The sequence below is a fragment of the Stomoxys calcitrans genome, chromosome 3 (assembly GCF_963082655.1).
Source record: "Stomoxys calcitrans chromosome 3, idStoCalc2.1, whole genome shotgun sequence".
In the NCBI taxonomy this organism is placed as follows: Eukaryota; Metazoa; Arthropoda; class Insecta; order Diptera; family Muscidae; genus Stomoxys; species Stomoxys calcitrans.
In genome coordinates this window covers 164005297-164023785 of record NC_081554.1, presented here as the reverse complement: position 1 = coordinate 164023785, position 18489 = coordinate 164005297, and the positions used below count along the sequence as shown (strand labels likewise).

Below are 18489 nucleotides of genomic sequence, written 5' to 3'. Positions count from 1 at the left end.
GGAGATTGATCTATACAGCGGCTATATATATCTAAACTGCGATTTTAAGATCAGAAGACCAGGTTTATATACAAAGAATACGAAATCATCAAAAATTTTTTGAAAAATTTCATTTTATACCCTAGAATATTTGCAAAATTTTAAATACCCAAATAAATACCTTAGGCCCATAAAAGCCACATCTATTACCTAATTTTGCTGAAATTTGGGACAGTGAGTTGTGTTAAGCCCTTCGACATCCTTAGTCAATTTGGCTCAGATCGGTCCAGATTTGGATATAGCTGTCATATAGGCCGATCCTCCGATTTAGGGTCTTAGGCTTATAAAAGCCACATCTATTAACCAATTTTGCTGAAATTTGGGAGAGTGAGTTGTGGTAGACCCCTCGACACCCTCCTTCAGTTTAGCCCTGATCCAGATTTTGATATACCTGCAATATAGAACGATCTCTTGATTCGATTTAGCCATGTCCATGTCTATCCGTCTGTGGGTCCAAGTATTTTGTAATCAAGGTACACGACCTATTTGTTGCCCAGTTGTCTCGAAATTTTTCACAAGTCTTTTTTTTTTGGCTCAAGAACAAACGGTATTGATTTTGGTAAAAATCGGTTCAGATTTAGGTATAGCTACCATATATATGTATCGCCCGATTTCCACTTAAGTGACCGTAGTAACTACAATTTTCAAGCGATCTGCACAAAATTTGGCACGGATTGTTTTGTTACTAATCTTAGTATATCTGCGAGATTTCATCAAAATCGGTTCAGATTTAGATATAGCTACCATATATATGTATCGCCCGAATTCCACTTAAATGGCCGTAGTTACTACAATTTTCAACCGATCTGTGCAAAATTTCGCACGGATTGTTGTGTTACTAATCTTAGTATATCTGCGAGATTTCATCAAAATCGGTTCAGATTTAGATATAGCTTTCATATATATGTATTGCCCGATTTGCACTTTAATAGCCATAGTAACTACAATTTTCAACCGATTTGGACAACATTTAAAACAGATTGTTTCGTTGTAGATCCTATCCTATCTCAACCTATTTTATCACAATCGGTTCAGATTTGGATATAGCTCCCATAAATATGTATCGCCCGATTTCTACTTAATTGGCCGTAATTACGACAATTTTCAAGCGATCTGCACAGAATTTGGCACGGATTGTTTTGTTATTGATTTTAACATATCTGCAAGATTTCATCACAATCGGTTCAGATTTGTATATATCTTCCATATATATGTATCGACCGATTTGCATTTAAATGGCCGTAGTAACTACAATTTTCAACCGATCTGCCCAAAATTTAGCAAGGATTGTTCTGTTGATGGTCTTAATATATCTGGAAGATTTCATAAAAATCGGTTCAGATTTGGATATAGCTCCCATATATATGTATCGCCTGATTTCTACTTAATTGCCGTAGACACTACAATTTCCAATCGATTGACACAAAATTTAGCAAGGGTTGTTCTGTTACTGATCTTAACACATCTGTAAGATTTCATCAAAATCGGTCCAGATTTGGATATAGCTCTCATATATATGTATCGCCCGATTTGCACTTAAATGGCCGTAGTTACTGCAACTTTCAACCGATCTGTGCAAAATTTGGCTGTAGTTGTTCTGTTACTGATCTTTACATATTTGCAAGGTTGCATCAAAATCGGTTCAGATTTAGATAAAGCTCCCATACATATGTATCGCCCGATTTCCACTTAAATGGCTGTAGTAACCACAATTTTAAACCAATCTGTGCAATTTTTGACACGGATTGTTTTGTTGTAGATCTTAACATATCTGCAAGATTTCATCACAATCGGTTCAGATTTCAATATAGCTTCCATATATATGTAGCGCCCGATTTCCACTTAAATGGCCGTAGTTACTACAATATTTTATAGTTCTAGGGTATATGTAGGGTATTATATAGTCTGCTCCGCCCGACCTTAGCCTTTTCCTTACAGTTTTTTTTTCCTTATTTTATGTTTCGCTTTCGCCTTTGAAACGAAAACAAAATCTTAACTGAGATTTATTTGTGCTTCCACATTTGAATATATCGAAATTAAATCGAAGGCAGGCCACATCATGGTCATAAACCATTTGATATGCTAAAAGGTAGCTACCTTTTACCTTTTAACGAAATGCTTTACGATCGACCAAGTTAATCGAATCGGACCACCAAGAGGAATATCATCAAAAATTTTCTCTATCTCACATACAGAAGGTCAAGCCAATATGACAAAAGGTTATCGCCTCATGTGAAATGTGAGGGAATTTTTGATTGACATTTTGGGGTGTCATAAAATTTTACATTGCCCGCAATTAAGAAACATTAGTGATCACAATAATAAATCACCTGTTTGGGGGACTTTTATGGAAAACGATCACGGAATCAATTCCTTATTTTAGTTTTGTTAAATGTTCATCGATTTTATGTTGAGAAAAGAATTGATTGATTTAATTTTTGTTTTTCAACAGAGGTTTTATTAAAAAGGCAGGCGGTCTACATGAAAAGGGCGGGTTGCCCTTTGAAATGTTAAGCAAGCAAATCTCAATGTGAAGAAAAAAAATTCTAGCAGGCAATTATAATTTTTATATAAAACAAGAATGGCAGTAAAGCTGTTTTAAAAGTGGAAAAAAATTGTATAAGCTAAGGCGGGATATACAGCAATGTGTTCATATTTAATCACCCAAAACATATCCATAGTTGAAATCCCATATGCCATATGTTATGTTAATACTTTGAGAGGAGAATCACAGTGGACTAAGTCCATATATGTCATTGAACTTATTTTCCCCTCACTGTATTTGATTTCTGCAGCTTTCCAATTTTGTAGAAAAAAAACCGCATCCTTTCTTTACAAGAGCCATAAATCCCTTTGATGTTGATAAAAAAGAAAAAAAAAAACTTTGCAAATATTCCCTTAAAGTCATATTCATCGATATTTTCTTAAGCACCGTAAATATTTGAAGTCTTTTTTTTCATGCCTTCCATGCCTTGAAAAAAGGTGAAAGCAATCCCCTTAAGCTTGGAAATTTCTCTTTAAAGCCATGCCGCCAAAACAAATATTCCTAGCCATGTACGATTCTTTAAATATTTAACCAATTTAATCATCAACGATTTCCTTTCGTGTTGAGGTCTTCGTCTGCGATATGCCAATAAAGAAAAGTAGAGAGAGAAAAAAAAAAACGAAACAAATCAATAAATTAAATAGAAAATAAACATAAATACCAATAGCCACCATAGTCCAGTCAGCTTATGGTAGACTCTTTCCCTAACAATAACAACAATTACACCCTTTGCTCGTTCTTCCTCTCTACGCTTGGGCATATTGTATTTGCTTGCCATTTGCCATGGAGGGCAATCTATGAGCAATCTATAAGCAATACCCTTTCACAACCTTATCTGGGTATCATAAATCAGAAGGCTATCTAAACTTTAGACTCATTTCATTTCACTATGTGTGAGCTGTGTGTGTGTGTGTGTGTGTGTGCGGATACATACCTATGACTACAATTGCTTCGATTTTGGTTTTGGTTTCACTCCGATAAATCGACATCGACTAATTGTAGATGAATTTTTAGTTTTGTACTGGGATTGTGGAAACAGCAAATCAGCTGCACGTTTTGCTTGTTTGGTTGCTTAAAAGCATGAAACCCGAATGAGAAGTGTGCAAGAAACGTGTAAGGAACAGGAAAGGTCAGATGTAGCTAATTTTAACCAGTTACCAGTTTCCTTCTTTGTCTCTGCAGAAGGATGTGCCTCCACCAAAGCCATCAGTTTGTTGTTTAATTCCTTGGTCGAATTTCCGAACTTCACGTCTCACTCACGTCTTTCCATTTCCTATATCTTTCTGCAGAATAGACGTTTCTCCTCTCTCTTTTTCTCCCGATTGCAGGGTTGCTCTGTATGCCGCATTCTTCGTAAAATATATGGCCCAGTTTGCGTTAACGGAGAATATAGGCGACGTATGAACCACGAGCTGTTTGAGCTGTATAACGACGATGGCATAGTGACACGTATCAAAATACAACGGCTGCGTTGGCTAGGTCATGTTGTCAGAATGGATAAAAAGCTCCTGCAAAGAAGTTTTTTGAAGGCAAACACGGTGGTACACGCAAACCGGGAAGACCAAAAGCCCGATAGAGAGATCAAGTTGTGGGAGACACCTCGAAACTTGGTGTCAGAGATTTTAGAATATGCGCAGAAGATCGAGGCGCTTGGAACGCTATTCTACGTTCGGCTAGTGGAACAAAAATTCTGTCATAGCCATTAAAAGTAAAGTAATATCTAAATCTGAATCGATTTCTATGAAATTCACCAGTACTATCGAGAGTCATAAGAAAATCCTTCCTACCAAATTTCAAGAGAATCGGTCAACAAATAACTATTTTATTGCTGTATTACTGGAAATCCGACTAACATATATATGGGAGCTATATCCGAATCTGAACCGATTTCCAATATTTCCCAATATCAATAATTTGAAGACGATCGGATGAAAATTGCGTCCTGTAGTTTGTACACAGATTAACATGGGCTAACGGACAGACAGACGGACGGACAGACAGACAGACGGACATAGCTTAATCGAATCAGAGAGTGATTCTGAGTCGATCGGTATACTTATCAATGGGTCTATCTCTCTTCCTTTTGGGTGTTACAAAGAAATGCACTAAGTTTTAATACCCTGTAGCACAGTAGTGGTGTAGGGTATAAAAATTGGGTAAACAAGTAAAAACGTGCTAAGTTCGGCCGGGCCGAATCCATTGATCGCATTTATCGAGTTCATTCCCGGTATCTCTTTTTAGACAAACAAAGGGTAATAAAAAATTGCTTTGCTAATTGAATTGAGTGTTGGAGACTACAGTAGAGGTCTATGTGTAAAATTTCAGCGAAATCGAATAAGAATTTAGGGGCTTAAAAGTAAAATAGGGAGATTGCTTTATAGGGGAGTTGTATCAGGCTGAAGACCTATTCAGACCATATTTGACACGTATAGTGAAAGTCATAGGAGAAGCTGTTGTACAATATTTTAGCCAAATCGGATAATAATTACGCCCTCTTGAGGCTCAAGAAGTCAAGATCCCAGATCGGTTTATATGGCAGCTATATCAGGTTATGGACCGAATTGAGCCATATTTAGCACAGTTGTTAGAAGTCATAACAAAACACCTCATGCAAAATTTCAGCCAAATCGGATGGGAATTGCGCCCTCTAATGGGTCAAGAAATCAAGAACCCAGATCGGGTTATATGGCAGCTATATCAGATTATGGAGCGATTTGTACCATATTTGGGACAGTTGTTAAACGTCATAACAAAATAACCGCATGCAAAATTTCAGCCAAATCGGATAGGAATTGCGCCGTCTAATGGGTCAAGATCCCAGATCGGGTTATATGGCAGCTATATCAGCTTATGGACCGATTTGAACCATATTTGGGACAGTTGTTAAACGTCATAAGAAAATAACCGCATGCAAAATTTCAGCTAAATCGGATAAAAAATGCGCCCTCTAGTGGCTCAAGAAGTCAAGATCCAAGATCTGTTTATATGGCAGCTATATCAGGTTATGGGCCGATTTGAGCCATATTTGGCACAGTTGTTAGAAGTCATAACAAAACACCTCATGCAAACTGTCAGCCAAGTCGGATAAAAAATGCGCCCTCTAGTGGCTCAAGAAGTCAAGATACAAGATCGGTTTATATGGCAGCTATATCAGGTTATGGGCCGATTTGAGCCATATTTGGCACAGTTGTTAGAAGTCATAACAAAACACCTCATGCAAAATTTCAGCTAAATCGGATAAAAAATGCGCCCTCTAGTGGCTCAAGAAGTCAAGATACAAGATCGGTTTAAAGGGCAGCTATATCAAAACATGGACCGATATGGCCCATTTACAATCCCAACCGATCTACACAAATAAGAAGTTTTTGTGCAAAATTTTAAACGGCTAGCTTTACCCCTTCGAAAGTTAGTGTGCTCACGACAAACGGACGGACGGACAGACGGATGGACATGGCTAGATCGACTTAAAATGACATGACGATCAAGAAGATATATTCTTTATTGGGTCTCAGACGCATATTTCGAGGTGTTACAAACAGAATGATGAAATTAGTATACCCCCATCCTATGTTGGAGGGAATAAAAATCGCGTGAAAATATTCGCGCCATGGTCATGTAGAACATCCAGCCAACCTGAGATTCGCGACAAATCCATAGCGGTGGTTAATCCTAAAATTGGCCCCCGTCAAATTTAAAGCCCTCCTGGCTAGTTTTCCAAACAAACATCTTTTCATAGTCTTAAGCCCCAATAGATGGTTTTTCTTTCTTCTCCTTTCCTTTGCTCATTTAACATTTGCCCTCTATTGACATGCATTACCATCACTAAGGCCAGGATAATCTTGCCAAAGGAAAACATAACAGGATAACAATATTTATCAATTGTTTCAGGTTGTAATTATTTTGCTACTTTTGCTTTTAACGGCAGCCCAAAAGTTACTGAAAATTGAAAATAATTCACAAAAACCACCCCCATAGGAAGGACAAACAGAAAAGGCAACAACAGGAAGCTGCAATGAAGTGAAGTGAATGAAACAAGTGGTGCTTGTTTTGTTTTCGTTGTGCTTCTGCCACCTTAACGCTTGAGATTATATTGCTCCCGGGTGAATTTAAGCAGATGATTGTTGTCGCTTAAAGCGGCTAAAACTACATGAGAGGAAACCTAGAGAGAGAGCGAACATGTTTCCAAAACAATTTCTGCTTTTAGCCATGCTTCTAATGTCTGCTCATTTTTCTCTTCCTCCCCCCTCTCTCTCCTTGGCCTTTAATGTTTACAAATTTATGGGTTTTTCCATTTTTGCCCATTTTCCGGGGCACGAGGCGTTTTGTTGATGTTATTTCGTTTTGTGTTGTGTTTTTTTTTTTGCAGATGTCTATTGCGTGTTGTGTGTTTACTTTAACAGCTCAGCTCTGTCTGAAAGGACTCTGTGGGGTGTTTGGATAGCTATTTCGGTCTCTGTTGTACTTTGTCTGGTTGTCTGTCTGTTGGTGTGCTCCTTCTGTCTGGCATTTACGACTAAATCCTTTTGGCTCATTATTATTATCATCCTTTAAAATTATCTGGAAATGTTAGACTGGCCCAAGGAAAAATTCTCTAAAAGACAAGTGCTCACTGTTGGAGATTTTTGGTATTCCTGGGGTTGGTTGTAAGTAAGTTGCCTGATGCATGTCTGGGTAAGTGCTACATATGTTTATGTAGGCTGTTGCTCACTTTTTAACCGGTCGGTGTTTGTGTTTGCCAAGCATTTATGCCTTGTTTGTATTATGGCCACAAAAAACAGGGTGGTAATCTGCTGTTGCGATGCTGTTAAGCCTTAACAAGGATTTTACGCAAGTAGTTGATTTCTTGAGGAAGTTAACCCAAAAACATTATGGTCTGTTGGTTGTTACTTTGTTGTTTTGGTGGTTGTTGATATCTGGTCTTGGTGGTGGTTTCCAATTGATTTCACTTGTTTGTAATCTGCCAGCTCTCCCTGAGGAAGAGTTGAGCAAAGGGTTAAATTAACAAATGATTTCATAACAATAAAAGCTTTGCGAATTAAATTGAAACTGACAAATTATACAAATAATGAAAGAATGTTTAATTTATGGTCACAAAAAGAAAGGGGAAAAATAATCGATAAGAAGCGAACATAAGAAATTGTATAAAAAGGTGAATTCGCTCTTGTTTCCTGTATAAAGCATAACTCTTGGCTTTATTTTCTATCAGTTGATATCTGCTCTTTACGACTTCATTCATTATTTCAGTCATAAATGACTTAACTGTATGTTAAGTCGTTCAATGGCGACCACCCTAGATTTTATCTCGGCCTATATATGGCAAAAATCTTTGGGGTCAGTACCAAACACCACCCGAGCGGACATATTGATCGCTAAACACATTATAAAGCTAAAAGAAAAGCTATTTGGGAGTAGCAACTGAGTTTTGAGTTATCGAGTCAAGCGTGAATCACGCGTGAGTCACGCGTGAGTCAATCGTGAGTGAGATCCAAATCCAATCAAGCGATCGTGCCTAACCGAGATTGAATTAAAATTCGTAGTGCGTGAGTGTGAGTGAAATCATGCTCACGACACTAATTACGACTGACGAGAAAATCACAACTCACGAAACCCTCACGACTCACGAAAAAACAACAAAACAAGTAAAAGCGTGCTAAGTTCGGCCCGGCCGAATCTTATATACCCTCCACCATGGATCGCATTTGTCGAGTTCTTTGCGTGGTATCTCTTTTCAAGCAAACGAAGAATAATGGATAAGAATTGCTATGCCATTGGAGATATATCAAGTTATAGTTCGATTCGGGCCATAAGTGATCTGAGTGTTAAAGACCATAGTAGAAGTAATTCGGTAATATTTCAGTCCATTGAGAAAAGAAATGCGCCTTGCAGGAGCTCAAGAAGCATAATCGGTAGATTGGTCTATATGGGAGCTGTATCAGGCTATAAATCAATTAAGATTAAGATTAAGTAGTTGGACAAATTTTCACCAAAATCGGATAAGAATTGCGCCCTCTAGAGGCTCAAGAAGTCAAAATTCCAGATCGCTTTATATGGAAGCTATATCAGGTTATGAACCGATTTATACCGTACTTAGCACAGTAATTGGAAGTCATAACGAAACACGCCGTGCTAAATTTCAGCTAAAGCGGATAATAATTGCGCCCTCTACAGGCTCAAGAAGTCAATCTGTTTATATGGCAGCTATATCAGGTTATGGACCGATATGGCCCTTTTACAATCGCAACCCACCTACACTAATTAAAAGCATTTGTGCAAAATTTTAAGCGGCTAGCTTTACTTCTTTGAAAGTTCCCAAATCGGATAAGAATTGCGCCCTCTAGAGGCTTAAGAACTCAAGATTAAATATTGGTTTATTTGGCAGCTATATCAGGTTATGGACCGATTTAAACCATACTTAGCACAGAAGTTGTAAGTCATAACGAAACACGCCGTGCTAAATCAGTTTATGAACCGATTTATACCGTACTTAGCACAGTAATTGGAAGTCATAACGAAACACGCCGTGCCAAATTTCATCTAAATCGGATAATAATTGCGCCTCTCGTGGCTCAAGAAGTCAAGACTCCAGATCGGTTTACATGGCAACTATATAAGGTTATGGACCGACTTATACCATACTTAGCGCAGAAGATGAAAGTCATAAAATAAAATATGTCGTGCAAAATTTTAGCCTAATCGGATAAGAATTGCGCCCTCTAGTGGCTCAAGAAGTCAAGATTCCAGATCGCTTTTATGGAAGCTATATCAGGTTATAAACCGATTTATACCGTACTTAACGCAGTAATTGGAAGCCATAACGAAACACACCGTGCCAAATTTCTGCTAAATCGGATAATAATTGCGCCCTCTACAGGCTCAAGAAGTTTCCAAGTCTGGTACCAAGTGTTTGGGGGGCAGCCCCTTCCCCAAAACAAACAAACAAATTTACCGACCATAGCAATAAGGGGCTCAAGTGAAATGTCTTTGGGAGTAGAGCACGAATCTGATATCGCCATTCTGGAGCAGTGTCTATGGGGCCACCGCAATCCCATTACACCTCCCAAATAGGACGTATTGGATATAGGGTTCAACTGAAAGGTATTTTAGAGTAGAACACGATTCTGCTATATATTTTCAAGACCAAGTCTCGAGTGGAACCTTGCTCCAACACATAAAAAAAAACTCTTTGGGTTCAGATATTTTGATGAAATTTGGATAAGTTATATGTTCATGGTGGTGGATATCCAAAGTTGGGCACGGCCGAACTTAATGCGGTTTCCCTTTGTTTCCCTTTCAAGACGAGCTCAATAATCGGAACATTTTTTTTTGCATTGAAAAAGGAAAGCCAGAGATCTCCACACACACTAATCACTATGGGACGCGTTTCGTCATTTGTTAAGAATAGCTTATCGGCCAAATTATCGGTGAAGGTTTCAAGAGTTGTTGATTGCTATGTTCTACTTATATTGTATTTATTGCCAAAATGCCTCTATGATATAAATACCACATTACCCATGCTCGACAACCCTGTTTTCTAGCTGTTCCTATCCCTGTGCATGCGTTTGTGTTATGACAGACTCTTTGTCAACACAATTACACTACTCCCATGGCATACAATTAATTCTGTGCGCCTTTTGGAAGTTGTATTGATGGCTTCGAACGCTAAACAACGGCAACGGCTTAGAGTCCCGGCCGGGCTCCGCCAAATTTTCATTTTAAATTTTTTTCGGCTGTTAGGACGAAGATCATTTCAATTTTAGAATTTTCGCTTGTTTCTCTTTCAAGGCGAGCCCAATGATTGGAGATTTTTTTTTTTGTTTTTTTACCGTAGCTCAGAGGTTGGCATGTACGCCTATGACGCTGAACGCCTGGGTTCGAATCCTGGCGAGACCATTAGAGAAATTTTTCAGCTGTGGTTTTCCCCTCCTAATGCTGGCAACATTTGTGAGGTACTATAAAACTTCTCTCCAAAGAGGTGTCGCACTGGGGCAAGCCGATCAGACTCGGCTATAAAAAGGAGATACCTTATCATTGAGCTTAAACTTGGATCGGACTGCACTCATTGATATGTGAGAAGTTTGACCCTGTTTCTAGGGAAATGTTCACTGGCAAAATTTGTGTATTACTTTTTCTTAAATTCGATTCTATTTTCTTTACATTAAAATCAAACTGACTGCCCGTTACTTGCCTTCAGGTTTTTTCTACCCCTCTACTTTCTATTGTGTACCAAATCATTAACCCCTTTTATTATATCTTCCGAATCAGATGAAACAATTTTTCAAATAACAATTAAAATCTCATTGCAAATTATGGACCATGAAACCATTAATCATGTCCATCCAAAACCCTTTTCCTCCACTGCCTCTCCTTTCTATTTTAGTGCCACTGATATGAAAAATCAACCCCTTTGCCTTTGAAACCATTGAAGCTATCTGCAGCCACAATCCACCTGTTTTGTAGACACAACGAAAACATCAGTGACAAATCGCTGGAATATCATATGAACAAATATAGCCACATATGAGTCAAATTCGCCAACAAAATGTGAAAAAAAACGCAACACACAAACAAAATGAAATTCATGATAGGCCAAATGTTAGTCCATGAGTTCGTTTGTCTGTAGGTCGTTCATAGGATACAACGCAATGCCTGGCTACTTTACCATATCGAATTTCGAAACATAATTATTTTTACATTGATTGTGTGGCGGCGAGGAAAGGGAATGCAGAGGCAAAATCTACTAATCCACCTTACATGAGCATTAATACCTTCCATCGATATGCCACCCTCATTGTCATCATCATGAACCAAAATCAAAGGACACAACAAATCAGACATAGAATTTCCTATTCCTATTTTTGTACACACACCCAAGCGTACACAGGGGCATTATGTGTATGTATTGACAAAGTATCAAGGCTAAAACCTTCAACAAATCAGCTTTAGCCTTCACTGGATATGCTATGCTGTATCATTAAGCCTTCATTTGGCTGAGGCTGTGCTGGCAATGATAGCGATGATGTTGTGATGATGATTTTGCTGAAACTGCCTTTTGCCAGCCTCATGATTTTTGATATTGCAGTCAAAATATATGCAAGGCAATACAGCCTTACATCTCTTTCAAGCCTTGAGCTATCATTCTGTTGGTGTTTGTTGAAGCCCCCTCCTACCTTATTTCGCCTTTGTTGGCAGGGTGTTAATCATTTTAATATGCGTTTCAATGGAATAGAGAACATCTGTTCTTGTCCACACCCGGCTAAATGGAGCATGACAAAATAGGAAGAAAAAAAAAAACCTATAAACCGTGAAGAAAGGAGAGGAAAACTCCTTCTTTTCTCAAAGTTGCTCCTTCTTTCATGAGACATAAAACTTGTTTTTTTGATAACATATAGAGGAGCTAAGGAATTTATAAGGTGTAAAAGGGGAAAGACTTTGTATTGACTTTATCATATGGAAAAAAAGTTTTTCTGTTTATAGGACTTTTATTAGAAATATGTAAAATTTTAGGGAAATCCATATAGGACTATGTTGAAAGTTCGGGAGGACTGTCGATCGTTTCGTATGGAAACTGTATCAGGTTTTTGACCAAAGCGGACCAGACTTGGAATTTTGCTAAGGCTTTTGCATATAAAGGATCTACGAGACTCTTCACCCTTATTAGTGAGTGATGATCTATTTAAGTTTTAGCAAAAGTATCCGAGTCCGAACTGCATTCAGCTGAGTGACACCCATTCATAAACAAATTTGTCTTGGCTAAAGACCTCAAATCCAAGTTATCATAAAAATCGAAAATATCTGTCTTAATATAAAAAAAATTAAAATATTCAAAATATATTAAAATTAAAAAGAAAATAATATTGAAATAATATTTAAAAATTATTTAAAAAATATTAAAATATTTAGAAAATATTAAAATTTTTTTAAAAAAATATTTTATAAATACTAGCCCGCTTAAGGACACTTCGCTGTGCCTCCTTCAATACACAGAATAAATATTTACCTACATTTATAATTAAAACTCCTAGGTATCATGGGTGTATCTTGACTTCAAATATACTCCATATTGTTGGCATACAATACCTTTCGGTTGAATGCAGTGCATATTTCAAGAAGTTAAGATTGTGCAACCGCACAGACACTTAACCCAAACTGTTTTTTTTTTTTTTGGTGAGAATTGTTCGTTTGGTGAGAAACGAAGGAGGATGGATCGCTACAAAAGTAACTTTATAGAGCCACAAGCTCCGCTGCACCTTCTTTAACTCTCTAATATTTTTTTAGGGTGGGGACACTTCGCCCTGAATAAGGATATCGAATTCGTGCGATTGTAGCCTGTGACGCTGAACTCGTTCGAATCTTGGAAATAACATCGGACAAAGCCGTTTTTATACCCTCTTAATGTTGGCGACATTTGCGAGGTAAAACGCCATGCATGGTAATTTAAAATTTTTTACACAAAAAAGGTGTCGCACTGCGGGACGCCTTTCGAACTCGGCTATAAAAAAGGTCCCTCATCATTGAGTTTAAACTTGAACGGAAAGCACTCATTGATGGGTAAGAAGTTTGCCCCTGCTCAGTTCGTGGTGTTTTCAAAAATTAGGGCAATGAGAAGAGCTTTCTAGGGGAGGGATGGCACCTCAGACATTTTGACCCAGATATGGATATCAAATTCATGCTCCACTTCCAAATCACTTTAATTTGAACCCCATATTGCTATGACATGTAAATATGAACCGTATGGAGGGTGTTTTGTTTTCAGTTTTTGAAGTTTAGTTTAGGGGGTTCTTTAGGGCATACTCCAAAACACTTGGCTCCAAAATTGGATATCAAATTCATTTTCTACTCTCAAATACTTTTCATTTGCGTCCCATAATGACGTATCTTAAGGAGGAAAAGCGTGACCTATACTTAAACGCAAATTGTAATGTCATATTCGTAATCTACTCCCAAATACCTTTAATTTGAGTCCCATATAGCCATGGTCGGCTAATATACCCATTTGGGGGTATTTGGAGGTAGGCGACCTCCCATACTTGGACCTAATGTTTTATGCCATATTTGTAATCTACTGCCTAATAATTTTCTTTTGAGTCCAATATTGACATGAACTTCGAATATATCTGTTTAGAGGAGTCTTGGGGTTGGGGGGCCCGCTGGGTACTTGGAGCCAGATTTTAATACCAAATTCGTTTTCTGGTCTACAATACCATTCATGTGATACCCTTATTGTGACTATCGAACCACTTTCGGATATGGGTGGCGTTTCTGGGGTAAGGGGGAGGTTCCGCCTCCACCTGATATCTAAAAATTATATAGTCTATGTTTCCTTCCAGACAAACGTACACAATCTATGAAAATTTTAAGAAGATCGGTTCAGCCAAGTATCATATAGTCATAATGGGTCTAATGGCTTTTTGAGGGGTGGCGTGACCCACTATACTTCGATCTGATTTTGTATGCCAGATTCGAAATCTACTCCCGAATACCTCTCATTTGAGTCCCATATTGAAATGAACGTCCAATATGTCAGTTTGAGGGAGTTTGGGGGCGGCCCCCCATCTACTTGGATTCAACTTTTTTTTATTGACCCGATGGAATGCTTCGTCGGCAAGGGGTGATGCCTCGGTTAACAACACACTGCTCCAGCAACAACAACTATTTAAGGCTTTCACATGTGGACGGAACAAATTTTGACCCTACTGCCATGTATCCTTCATTTGAATATCATATTGCCATTACAGGGCTACATGTCAACTTAGGTATAAGGCGCACTCTCAGCTACTTGTAAAAGGATGGAATGTTATTTTCTTACTCTACCCCTAAAACTACTTCATTTATACCCAGATTTTTTCATATCGGCAACGTGTCCTTTCGAGCAGTTTTGAGGTTGTTTACCTAAAATTTCGATGTCGAATTCCTTCTCTATTCTCAAAGACCTTGAATTTGAGCCCTATATTGTTTTAGTAAGACTACATGTCTGTTGGTGTCTTTTGGAGTATAACTCTCTGAAAGTTGAATCTATATGTCAAAGTAAGGTTCGTACTCTATTTGTAAAACCCTCGTTGCATGACGAAAACTTGACGTCAGATTTGTTCTACCTTCCATTCGAGACCCCATATTACATCCCGTTTGGGGTAGTTCAGTGGCAATGCAGTCCCTCAAACAACCCCCTTCTGATATTGAACAAGTAAAAGCGTCCTAAATTCGGCCGTGCCGAATCTTGGAAACCCACCATCATGGTTTCTACTAAAATATGGGAGCTATATCTGGTTATAGACCGATTTGGAACGTACTTGGCACAGTTATCGGAGAAAAATTTAAGCTTCCAGGGGTTTAAGAAGTCAAATCGGGAGATCGGGTTATATAGGAGCTATAACAGGATAAAGACTGATTCGGATCGTACTTGGCATAGTTGTTGGAAGTAATAACGGAAAACTATGTGCAAAATTTCAACCAAATCGGCCAAAAATTGCGTCTTCCAGCGGCTCAAGAAGTCAAATCGGGAGACCGGTTTATATGGGAGCACTATATTTCGCTTCATGTCAATTACATTAAAATTCATTCAGCAGTTTGGACGTTATTTATAAATCCCACCCAATCCCAAACCCGCATTTATAAATCCCACCTACTGCATATGACCTGTAAACAACAACAACAATAAAAAATTCAAATGCCTCGCACGCCATAAACAAGCCCTAAGAAATTGGCTGATTTACATGTCAAGTAGGGCCACGCACATCATACTCTCACAACGTCTCGACCTAAATAGTGATAATCTTTACTCTTATTCTCTCGCACCATTTGTTTCTCTTACTCTCACCACTAATACTCCCACCTATGACTTTGCATTCACACTCATAACGAATGCTTTAGAAAAAAACCAACAAAAATTTGGCGTGATTATGCTTCTTCTTCTTTTATTGGAAATTTATTCCTCATTTTCATTGATTTTCTTTAAGGAAAATTAATTTTCATATACATTAGTCGCTTCTCTGGAAAAACTACTTTCGATTGGTGCCAATTTCATTAAAATGCAGTCAGCTGTACGGCCATTATATGTACCACAAAATCGCCTTTATAAAATCCTTTAAAAAACATTAAAAAATTTTGAAAATATTTATAAATTTAAAATTCTAGCAACTTGATTTCCTAAAGCTATTTGCCCTCCCTTTGACCTTAAAAGTTTATTTTCTTCTCCTTTCAGATGAACTTGCCTTCAGCATAAATCGTCTCGTCAAGACTGAACACCTACAGGTCCACAATGCTGCGGTGGCAGCAGCAGCCGCCGCAGCAGTTGCAGCAAATTCCAATAAACTTATCAAAGAGGAGACCAACAATAACAGCCTAACCATGTTAAGTAAAAATCACATACTACAATGGAAATTGGAAAATGCCAGCAATAATAATAATGGTGTTACCCTGCATCATCATCCCTTGGCAAGTTTAGAGGCGGAACGTCTGTATGAACGTGCCTCCCGCTCAAGATCACGTAGTCTCTCCCGTTCGTCATCGTCACAAATCGATTTGGACGATGACAGCACATGTCGACGTTCTCTTCACTCCCGCTCCAGATCACGTTCCAGCTCAGTAGAACTGGAAGTTGATTCACCACCTGCATCGCCGCTGCCACCACGACATCCAGCTTCCAGACCCTCAAGTGCCCATAATACCCATGAAATGATAAGCAGCAATGGCAGCAGTAGTCGTACTAGTCCCAAAAAGTCTGAAATGTTTTCGGTATCTGCTTTGTTGCGCAAAGACGATAGTAGTCATAAAAGTTCCACGCTACATTCCCATCCGGCGGGTTGTGATCCCTTTGAGGCATTTCGTCAGGCCTATCCGGCGGGACAATATGAACAGGCCATGTTTCAGAGGCCATTTCTATCGCCTGCCTTTCCCTTTTTTGCCGCCTTTGCCTTTCATCAGGGTCAACAGCAGCAATCTGGTTTAAGTTCAAGGTAAGAGTTGCTCCAACATAATTAAAACATGTTAAGCCATGGCTGGCTGGCCGTGGTTTCCACAAGAACACATTTTAATTACATTAAATGCCCTGACTAACTCTTTCCCATTTGTGTGCCAATTCTATTTCTCGTTGCATTTGCCTTTTGCTGATTAGTTATCATCCCGCCTCCCAAGAAGATCTCTTTAGATTGCGTAACTTAATGGTGCCTCTGCAAACAGCCCACCAAAATTCAGCTGGCAATCCTGCTGGCGCTCATGGTGCTCCCGGCGGCTCCAATGGTCTACCGCCGAATACTCATTTGGGTTTGGCCGCTCATCCTGCCCATTTGCATCACTTCCACCATATGGCCTCGAAATGGCCCGGTTTACCGCAATTCAGTGACCTGTACTCATGCATGAAATGCGAAAAGATGTTCTCCACCCCCCATGGCCTGGAAGTCCATTCGAGAAGGACACATCATGGCAAAAAACCCTACGCCTGTGAGCTGTGCAATAAGACCTTTGGTCATGAAGTTAGTTTAAGTCAACACAGGTTAGTGCAAAACGGCTTCTTTTTACATAAACTTTTGTTTGTTTTGTTATTACTATGGTTGTGGTATATGTACTCATACATGCTGAAGAGGGAAAACATCTAAATGTCCTTTTGCAATAAGAGTCTAGCTGACATTGGAGTGTTATGTGCTTGGTTACACTGAAGAAAAAATTTTATTTAAATGTTTTTTGTTGAATTTATTTAAAATAAGTAAAAGAGAGCTAAGTTCGGCCGGACCGATTCTTATACACATTCTTTGAATGACTTTTTATACTCACCCCAGAAGAATGAGGGTATATACATTCCGTTTGCAACACATCGAAATATCCATTTCCGACCCTACAGTGCATATATTGGGTTGCCCAAAAAGTAATTACGGATTTTTTAAAAGAAAATAAATGCATTTATAATAAAACTTAGAATGAACTTTAATCAAATATACCTTTTTTACACTTTTTTTCTAAAGCAAGCTAAAAGTAACAGCTGCTAACTGACAGAAGAAAGAATGCAATTACAGAGTCACAAGCTGTGAAAAAATTTGTCAACGCCGACTATATGAAAAATCCGCAATTACTTTTTGGGCAACCCAAAATATTCCGTCTGTTCGTCCGTCTGACCGTCTGTTTGTTGAAATCACGTTACAGTCCTTAAATGTAGAAATATTGAGCTCAAACTTTGCCCAGATTCTTTTTTGTCCCTAGGCAGGTAAATTTCGAAAATGGGCTATACGGACTATTCCTTGATATAGCCCCCACCTAGACTGATCCGCCGATTTAAGGTCTTAGTCCCACAAAAGGCCCATTTATTGTCCGATTTCGCCGAAATTTGGAACAGTGAGTTGTGTTTTTGGCTCTTCGACATACTTCTTCAATTTGGCTCAGAGCGGTCTAGATTTGGATATAGCTGCCATAAAGACCGATTTAAGGTTTTGGGCCAATAAAAGGCGCATTTATTATCCGACTTCGCCGAAATTTGGAACAGTGAGTTGTGTTAGGCTCATCAATATCCTTCTTCAATTTGGCTCAGATTTGTCCAGGATATAGCTGCCATAGAGACCGATCTTTCGATTTAAGGTTTTCATAAAAGGTCCATAAGGGCGCATTTAATCATAAAAGTCCCATTAAAGGCGCATTTACTGTCCGATTTAGCCAAAATTTGGGACAGTTAGTTGTGTTATGCCCTTCGATATCCTTCTTCAATTTGGCCCAGATCGGTCCAGATTTGGATATAGCTGCCATATAGACCGATCTCTCGATTTAAGGTTTTCGACCCATAGAGGGCGCCTTTGTTGTCCGATTTAGCCAAAATTTAGGACAGTTAGTTGTGTTATGCTCTTCGACAACTTTCTTCAATTTGACCCAGATCGGTCCAGATTTGGATATGGCTGCCATATAGACCGATCTCTCGATTTAAGGTT

The 18489-nt window shown here is 38.6% G+C and overlaps 1 protein-coding gene across 1 annotated transcript in view; it reads left to right on the top strand.

The window, feature by feature from the left end:
• Positions 1–18489, top strand: part of LOC106091386 (zinc finger and SCAN domain-containing protein 22) — a 91949-nt gene that overhangs the window by 42999 nt on the left and 30461 nt on the right. The window contains exons 2-3 of the mRNA XM_059365174.1: positions 15783–16536; positions 16695–17072. Of these exons, the coding sequence (XP_059221157.1) occupies positions 15783–16536; positions 16695–17072 (1132 nt within the window). The remainder of the gene's footprint in view (positions 1–15782; positions 16537–16694; positions 17073–18489) is intronic.